This window comes from Bufo bufo, chromosome 10, assembly GCF_905171765.1.
Source record: "Bufo bufo chromosome 10, aBufBuf1.1, whole genome shotgun sequence".
NCBI classification, from domain to species: Eukaryota; Metazoa; Chordata; class Amphibia; order Anura; family Bufonidae; genus Bufo; species Bufo bufo.
The window spans coordinates 97,696,678-97,705,995 of record NC_053398.1 but is presented as its reverse complement, the minus strand read 5'-3'; the positions used below and the strand labels follow the sequence as shown (position 1 = coordinate 97,705,995).

The 9,318-nt window shown below is 48.4% G+C and overlaps 1 protein-coding gene across 8 annotated transcripts in view; it reads right to left on the bottom strand.

Moving 5' to 3' along the window:
* Positions 1-830: 830 nt before the first annotated feature.
* The window catches only part of LOC120980142 (transmembrane protein 272-like), an 89,539-nt gene continuing 81,051 nt past the window's right edge, over positions 831-9,318 (bottom strand). For all 8 annotated transcript variants that reach the window (XM_040409039.1, XM_040409033.1, XM_040409031.1 and 5 more), the window contains exon 6: positions 831-1,517. In XM_040409039.1, the coding sequence (XP_040264973.1) occupies positions 1,333-1,517 (185 nt within the window). In that variant the 3' untranslated portion in view covers positions 831-1,332. The remainder of the gene's footprint in view (positions 1,518-9,318) is intronic.

Genomic DNA, 9,318 nt, shown 5'->3' with positions numbered 1-9,318 from the left:
AGCGCCGCCATCTTGATTGAAGATCTGGCGCAAAATCTCACACGGCCCGTGAGGACGTCATTATGTCGGCCGTCATCACGGGCCGAGATTTCGCGCCAGATCTTCAATCAAGATGACGGCGGCCGGCCCGTCGCAAGCAAATGGATGAGGTAAGCTTGACGCCATTTTTTATTTTTTTTTTATATACTGTATTATTGCTGTCACATGCCATGATCAGCTATGAATGCGGCATCTGAGGGGTACAATGATGTGGGGCAATGCAATCGCCGCTCCCTGTCATTGCACAACTACTTACAAAGAAATATGCTTTGTGACAAAGTAATTCGTCACAAAGCAAATTTTTTTAGCAAAATTCTGTAAAGCAACCGAATCAAAATTTTGAATACTTCGCTCAACACTAGCCACGACACTACTGCAAATGCCGCCACCTTCTCAAATCGGACCAGAGTATAGATCATCAGTATTTAAGTCTCAGCAAACCCCTTTACCTTTTGTATATTCGACAGTTCATCTCCTTCCCTTGGCTCAGAGAAGGTCACTGATCTGGAACAGTATGAACTGATATGCATGTTTTTGTGTTTTTATTTTTTTTGTTTAATTGCCTCAAAATTAGTGGAGCTACCAAAAAGTTTAAGGATCCAGAAATGTGCATGGTTTTCCAGGTCAGTTGTATGCTGTAATTTTGCTCTTTTTGGATAAGTTCTCTTTAAGGTAATACTAAGGAATAATCATCTTTTTTGTTATTGAGTTTTTGTTTCTTTTGTATCTGACAATGAATGTTTAATGATTCTTTTGCTGTCTTGTTTTTTAAAGCTGACAAATCTAAGTGGGTTTTGAAAAAAAAAAAGCTGGTTTTATTTAGATAGTTAAAAACATATGAACTGAAATGCAGCAAGCACATAATTGTCTGTTTTCCATGAGAAACCATTAAAGTGCAAATGAAATTAGTAGCAATCATGCACAGTGTTGAGATATTGAGGTCTTGGATACCCCTTGAGTAGTTTTTAGGCTTGTATTAAACAAGTGCTTTACAGTTCCACAAAGCAGGGTACCAAGTGCTCTCCATCGGCAGCAGCATTCACCACAGAGCTTCTTTTGGTCACTATATTGCTGTTTTACAATAGTTTTGATGACCAGGCGTGTTAAATAAATTAGTTGGCGCCACTTGGGGAATTTCAGCCCTTCAAGATCATTCAATGGCTTTTATGCATTTTGCATCGTATGTAAAGTTAATTCCATATCCCTTTAGCATTAAACTTTCCTCAGTCCTCTGTTAAAGTTCTGTTCAGGACTTAGTACCGAAATGTAGCAACTTCTTCAAATTTCTTTTGTTTAACCATGAACAGCCAAACAAGCCCACAGCATGATACAAAAAAAGCAGCAGTAAATGAAGGAGGCCAAAAACGCAATACCTAAGCCAATGTACTGTACAATAAGGGTCCAAAATGCAAAGAGGTACAAAACATCATGGCACTGTTCGTGGTACGAAAGGTAGTGACGGAAAACCCAAATGCTTCCTAAAAGATAAAGTCAGAGTTAGATGCATATAAGACTTTCAAAACATGACAATAATGGCATGCTAAATGTCATCTATCTGGCAAAATGTTTGCACTAAAGGTTATTATAGCCATATTACAACTACAGGATAAATGGACTCTTAGGTTGTATACACACACTGGTGTGTATATATATATATATATATATATATAATCTATACAGTTGCGAGAAAAAGTATGTAAACCCTTTGGAATTATATGGATTTCTGCACAAATTGGTCATAAAATGTGATCTGATCTTCATCTAAGTCACAACAATAGACAATCACAGTCTGCTTAAACTAACACACAAAGAATTAAATGTTACCATGTTTTTATTGAGCACACCATGTAAACATTCACAGTGCAGGTGGAAAAAGTATATGAACCCCTAGACTAATTGTCATGGTCTTACCTTCTTGCTGTTCTCCTTCGTTTGACATGTGCTGGCGGCCATCTTGGTTTCTGGGTTTCTTGTAGCCTCCCACCCTGCGGCTCCTCCTTCCCACTGGGAGGAGCTGGATGCCTAGCTCATATATATAGGAGGTCTGTGGCTTCAGTTCGACTACCCTGCTGGTTCCTGATCCTGGTTTCGTCCGACTACCCTGCTGGTTCCTGATCCTGGCTTCGTCCGACTACCCTGCTGGTTCCTGATCCTGGTTTCGTCCGACTACCCTGCTGGTTCCTGATCCTGGCTTCGTCTGACTACCCTGCTGGTTCCTGATCCTGGCTTCGTCTGACTACCCTTCTGGTTCCTGACCTCTGGCTTCGCAAAGACTCTGCTTCGGTTTCGCCATCCGTTTGGACTTTTGCTTTACAGCTTTATTTTCAATAAAGCCTTCTTATTTTCACTTATCCCTTGTTGTACGTCTGGTTCATGGTTCCGTGACATTAGGACCAAGCCATGAATTCTGACAGTACAGGGCCATCCTCGCTACCCACGCTGGTTGCCAGACTTGATCAGCAGGATCACCTGTTGGGTCGGTTCGCTGTGGCGTTGCAAACCCTGCTTGAACGCACGGCTCATTTCGCTCCCGTTGCCGATGGGTCGGTTGTCGCTCCTGGGCCCGCTCCTACTGCCGCTCCGGTTGTTGCGCCAGAGTCTACCCCGACACCTGTTGTTGCACCTGCGGTGTTTCGGGGTATGACCGGTTCTGCCCCTCTTCCACAGCGCTTTGGGGGAGAGCCAACTCAGTGCCGAGGTTTCCTTAACCAGGTGGGCATTTATTTCGAGTTGCTGCCACATGCCTTTCCCACTGAGAGATCAAAGGTGGGCTTCTTGATCTCGCTGCTCTCGGACAAGGCCTTGGCCTGGGCCAGCCCTTTATGGGAGAACAACAATCCGGTGGTTGCCGAGTTTTCCGGTTTTGTTGCTTCTCTTCGGAAGGTATTCGATGTGTCGGATCGTGCTGCCTCTGCTGCGAAGCTCCTTATGTCCATCAGACAGGGTTCACGATCCGTAGCTGAATACGCCATTGAGTTTCGTACCCTGGCAGCAGAGGTGGGCTGGAATAATGAGGCTCTGGTCGCTGCTTTCTCTCATGGTCTCTCGGATGCCTTGAAGGATGAGGTTGCAGCTAAGGACCTACCAGTGGAGCTCGAGTCTCTTATTTCTTTCCTGATTTTGATTGACACCAGACTCAGGGAGAGACCTTCCTTTAAGGAGAGCCTGCGGAGGTTTTCTAACAGATTGGCGCCTACGTTTGTTGTCCCACCCGTGCCTCCCTCTCCTCCCACGCCTCCTGGGGATGACTTGTCTGGGGGTGAACCCATGCAGCTGGGGTTTGCTCGCCTGTCCGAGGGGGAGAGGGTACTCCGGAGACGCGAGGGCCAATGCATGTACTGTGGTCTCGGTGGGCATTTTCGGTTGGCATGTCCGAACCGTCCGGGAAACGCTCGCACCTGAGATCCTGTCGGGGGCAGATCTTGGGTGGAGTCTCCTCGTCCCCGGTTTCCCGTGTTGACAAACCACTGATCACTGTTGTCCTCTCCTGGGTTGGGGGCTCGGTGACGACCCAGGCGTTGGTGGACTCTGGTGCCGGTGGTTTGTTCATTGATAATGTGTTCGCTGCCGCCAATTCCATTCCTCTGCAGGCTCGAGGTTCCCCACTGGCTCTTGAGGCGATAGACGGCAGACCCCTTCTGCCGCCACACGTGACTCATGAGACCCTTCCAGTGGGGATAGCCATTGGTGCCGTTCACAGAGAGTCGGTCTGCCTCCAGGTTATTTCGTCTCCACACTACTCGGTGGTCTTGGGGTACCCCTGGCTCCGGAAGCATAATCCGACTTTCGATTGGAGATCGGCCGAGATCCTCTCGTGGTCACCGCAGTGTGGGGCTAGTTGCATCCATGGGTCTGTCAAGTTGCTGTGTACTTCCTCGGACTCTCTGTTGCCTCCTGAATACGAGGAGTACCGGGATGTATTCGATAAGGTGCGCGCGGTTGCCCTACCTCCGCACCGCCCATACGATTGTGCCATAGAGTTACAATCTGGTGCCGTTCCTCCTCGTGGCAAAGTCTATCCACTGTCGGTAGCGGAGAATGTGGCCATGGAGGAGTACGTGAGGGAGGCGCTTTCACGCGGACACATTCGTAAATCCTCGTCCCCGGCAGGGGCTGGATTTTTCTTTGTGAAAAAGAAGGGCGGTGAGTTGAGGCCTTGCATCGATTACAGGGGTCTCAATCGCATCACGATCAAGAACGCTTACCCGATACCCTTGATTTCCGAGCTGTTCGATCGCATTAAAGGGGCCACGGTCTTTACCAAACTCGACCTGAGGGCGGCATATAACCTGGTAAGGATCAAGGCGGGCGATGAGTGGAAGACCGCGTTTAACACCAGGACCGGTCATTATGAATCCTTGGTTATGCCCTTTGGGTTGTGCAATGCGCCCGCAGTCTTTCAGGAATTCATCAACGATGTTTTCCGTGACCTGTTGCAGCAGTGTGTGGTGGTCTATTTGGATGACATCTTGGTATATTCTGAATCCATGGAGGCCCACATTCTGGATGTCAGACGAGTGTTGCAACGGTTACGAGAGAACAAGCTGTTCGGTAAGCTTGATAAATGCGAATTTCACCGATCCCAGGTAACCTTCTTAGGTTACATCATTTCCGCTGAGGGGTTCTCCATGGATCCTGAGAAGGTTTCGGCTGTCTTACAGTGGCCCCAGCCCAGTGGTCTTCGTTCCCTGCAGCGCTTTTTGGGCTTCGCCAATTATTATCGGAAGTTCATCAGGGACTTTTCCATGCTAGCCAAGCCTCTCACGGATCTGACCAGGAAGGGCAGTAATTCCCAGGTCTGGCCGCTCGAGGCCATCCGAGCTTTTGAGGCTCTAAAGTCCGCCTTTGTGTCGGCTCCGATTCTGTCGCATCCCAATCCTGGGTTTCCCTTTGTCCTCGAGGTGGACGCGTCTGAGACGGGAGTAGGCGCCCTTCTGTCTCAGCGTAGAACACCAGAGGGTCCTCTGCTTCCTTGTGGGTTTTACTCCCGGAAACTGTCTTTCGCGGAGTGCAACTATCAGATTGGTGACAGGGAGTTATTGGCCATCGTGCAGGCCCTTAAAGAATGGAGGCACTTGCTCGAGGGTTCGGTGGTTCCGGTCCTCATCCTGACGGACCACAAGAATCTAACCTACCTTTCTGAGGCCAAGAGATTGTCACCACGTCAGGCCAGATGGGCTCTGTTCTTGTCACGTTTTAATTACGTGGTCTCCTACCTACCCGGTTCCAAGAACATCAGGGCGGATGCCTTATCACGGCAGTACTCCGAGCTGTCCAGGGAGGAGTCGATTCCGACTTCGGTCATACCTCCGAATCAGATCTTGGCCGCCATTCGCACCAGCCTGACCTCTCCCCTGGGTGAGCAGATTTTGGCGGCTCAATCTGGTGCTCCCTCTGGGAGACCCAACGGCAGATGTTTTGTGCCTGAGGAGTTGCGCACTCGGTTGTTGCGAACCTACCATAACTCCAAGACCGCGGGGCATCCTGGAAAGAATCAGCTGTCCTGGGCTGTTTCACGTCTGTTCTGGTGGCCTTCCCTACGTTCCGACATCGCCGCATATGTAGCGGCATGCTCCGTTTGTGCCCAGAGTAAGTCCCCTCGGCACCTTCCGTTGGGCCTTCTGCAACCCATAGCCACCGGGGAGCGCCCATGGTCACACCTGGGGATGGATTTCATTGTGGACCTCCCTGCATCCCGAGGCCATACGGTCATTCTCATGATTGTGGATCGGTTTTCCAAAATGTGCCACTGTGTTCCTCTCAAGAAGTTACCCTCTGCACAAGAGTTGGCCACGATTTTTGCCAGGGAGGTCTTCCGGTTGCACGGTTTGCCCAAGGAGATTGTGTCGGATCGGGGGAGTCAGTTTGTGTCCAGGTTCTGGCGCGCCTTTTGCTCCCAGTTGGGGATTCATCTCTCCTTCTCCTCGGCCTACCACCCTCAGTCCAATGGGGCCGCCGAACGATCCAATCAGGCCTTGGAGCAATTCCTTCGTTGCTATGTCTCCGATCACCAAGACAATTGGGTTGACCTCCTGCCTTGGGCTGAGTTTGCCAGGAACACGGCGGTGAACTCTTCCTCTGGGACGTCTCCCTTCATGGCCAATTATGGGTTCCAACCTGCCGTGTTACCGGAGGTATTCTCTCCCCAGGATATTCCGGCTGTGGAGGATCACCTTTCCGTCCTACGTGCTTCTTGGGTACTGATCCAGAAGTCCCTTGAGGTCTCTGCGCAGCGCCAGAGACTCCAGGCTGATCGCAGACGAGCGCCTGCTCCTTCCTACCAGGTCGGAGACCGTGTATGGTTGTCCACCCGCAACCTCAACCTTCGAGTGCCCACTCCCAAGCTGGCGCCTTGCTTTGTTGGTCCCTTCCGAGTGCTTCGCAGGGTAAACCCGGTAGCCTATGCCTTTGCGCTTCCTCCTGGCATGCGGATCTCCAACGTGTTTCATGTCTCCCTGTTGAAGCCACTGGTGTGTAATCGTTTCACTTCCTCGGTTCCTCGGCCTCGTCCGGTCCAAGTGGGTAATCGTGAGGAGTATGAGGTGAGCAATATCCTGGACTCACGCCTGGTCCGTGGTCGGGTGCAGTTTTTGGTCCATTGGCGTGGTTATGGTCCAGAGGAGCGTTCCTGGGTTCCCTCCGCAGATGTCCATGCTCCTGCCTTGCTCCGAGCCTTCCACGCACGCTTCCCTCAGAAACCGTTCTTTACTCTGCGGAGGAGGGGCCCTTGAGGGGGAGGTACTGTCATGGTCTTACCTTCTTGCTGTTCTCCTTCGTTTGACATGTGCTGGCGGCCATCTTGGTTTCTGGGTTTCTTGTAGCCTCCCACCCTGCGGCTCCTCCTTCCCACTGGGAGGAGCTGGATGCCTAGCTCATATATATAGGAGGTCTGTGGCTTCAGTTCCTTGCTTGGTCCTCCTGTGTTCACATGCTTCTAGACTGCTGCTGCTTCTGGTTCTTGATCCTGGTTTCGTCCGACTACCCTGCTGGTTCCTGATCCTGGTTTCGTCCGACTACCCTGCTGGTTCCTGATCCTGGCTTCGTCCGACTACCCTGCTGGTTCCTGATCCTGGTTTCGTCCGACTACCCTGCTGGTTCCTGATCCTGGCTTCGTCTGACTACCCTGCTGGTTCCTGATCCTGGCTTCGTCTGACTACCCTTCTGGTTCCTGACCTCTGGCTTCACAAAGACTCTGCTTCGGTTTCGCCATCCGTTTGGACTTTTGCTTTACAGCTTTATTTTCAATAAAGCCTTCTTATTTTCACTTATCCCTTGTTGTACGTCTGGTTCATGGTTCCGTGACACTAATGACATCTCCAAGAGCTAATTGGAGTGAGGTGTCAGCCAACTGGAGTCCAATCAATGAGATGAGATTGGAGGTGTTGGTTACAGCTGCCCTATAAAAAACACACACCAGTTCTAGTTTTGCTTTTCACAAGAAGCATTGCCTGATGTAAATGATGCCTCGCACAAAAGAGCTCTCAGAAGACCTACGATTAAGAATTGTTGACTTGCATAAAGCTGGAAAGGGTTATAAAAGTATCTCCAAAAGCCTTGCTGTTCATCAGTCCACGGTAAGACAAATTTTCTATAAATGTAGAAAGTTCAGCACTGCTGCTACTCTCCCTAGGAGTGGCCGTTCTGTAAAGATGACTGCAAGAGCACAGCGCAGACTGATCAATGAGGTGAAGAAGAATCCTAGAGTGTCAGCTAAAGACTTACAAAAGTCTCTGGCATATGCTAACATCCCTGTTAGCGAATCTACAATATGTAAAACACTAAACAAGAATGGATTTCATGGAAGGATACCACAGAGGAAGCCACTTCTGTCCAAAAAAAACATTGCTGCACGTTTACAGTTTGCACAAGAGCACCTGGATGTTCCACAGCAGTACTGGCAAAATATTCTGTGGACAGATGAAACCAAAGTTGAGTTGTTTGGAAGAAACACACAACACTATGTGTGGAGAAAAAGAAGCACAGCACACCAACATCAAAACCTCATCCCAACTGTGAAGTATGGTGGTGGGAGCATCATGGTTTGGGGCTGCTTTGCTGCGTCAGGGTCTGGACGGATTGCTATCGTCGAAGGAAAAATGAATTCCCAAGTTTATCCAGACATTTTGCAGGAGAACTTAAGGCCATCTGTCCACCAGCTGAAGCTCAACAGAAGATGGGTGTTGCAACAGGACAACAACCCAAAGCATAGAAGCAAATCAACAACAGAATGGCTTAAACAGAAGAAAATACGCCTTCTGGAGTGGCCCAGTCATGCCAGTAACGTTGGAAACCATCAAGGTCAACCCGATTTGAGATGCTGTGGCATGACGTCTGGTGTGAATCGCTTTCTTGACATCCCAAGAATATTGCTGAACTGAAACAGTTCTGTAAAGAGGAATGGTCAAGAATTACTCCTGACCATTGTGCACGTCTGTTCTGCAACTACAGGAAACGTTTGGTTGAAGTTATTGCTGCCAAAGGAGGTTCAACCAGTTATTAAATCCAAGGGTTCACATACTTTTTCCACCTGCACTATGAATGTTTACATGGTGTGTTCAATAAAAACATGGTAACATTTAATTATTTGTGTGTTATTAGTTTAAGCAGACTGTGATTGTCCATTGTTGTGACTTAGATGAAGATCAGATCACATTTTATGACCAATTTGTGCAGAAATCCATATCATTCCAAAGGGTTCACAAACTTTTTCTTGCAACTGTGTGTGTATGTGTGTGTGTGTGTGTGTATATATATATATATATATATATATATATATATACAGTACAGACCAAAAGTTTGGACACACCTTCTCATTCAAAGAGTTTTCTTTATTTTCATGACTATGAAGGCATCAAAACTATAAATTAACACATGTGGAATTATATACATAACAAACAAGTGTAAAACAACTGAAAATATGTCATATTCTAGGTTCTTCAAAGTAGCCACCTTTTTGCTTTGATTACTGCTTTGCACACTCTTGGCATTCTCTTGATGAGCTTCAAGAGGTAGTCCCCTGAAATGGTCTTCCAACAGTCTTGAAGGAGTTCCCAGAGATGCTTAGCACTTGTTGGCCCTTTTGCCTTCACTCTGCGGTCCAGCTCACCCCAAACCATCTCGATTGGGTTCAGGTCTGGTGACTGTGGAGGCCAGGTCATCTGGCGCAGCACCTTATCACTCTCCTTCATGGTCAAATAGCCCTTACTTTTCAACGTTTTCAAAATTTTTCGGCTGACTGACTCACCTTCATTTCTTAAAGTAATGATGGCCACTCGTTTT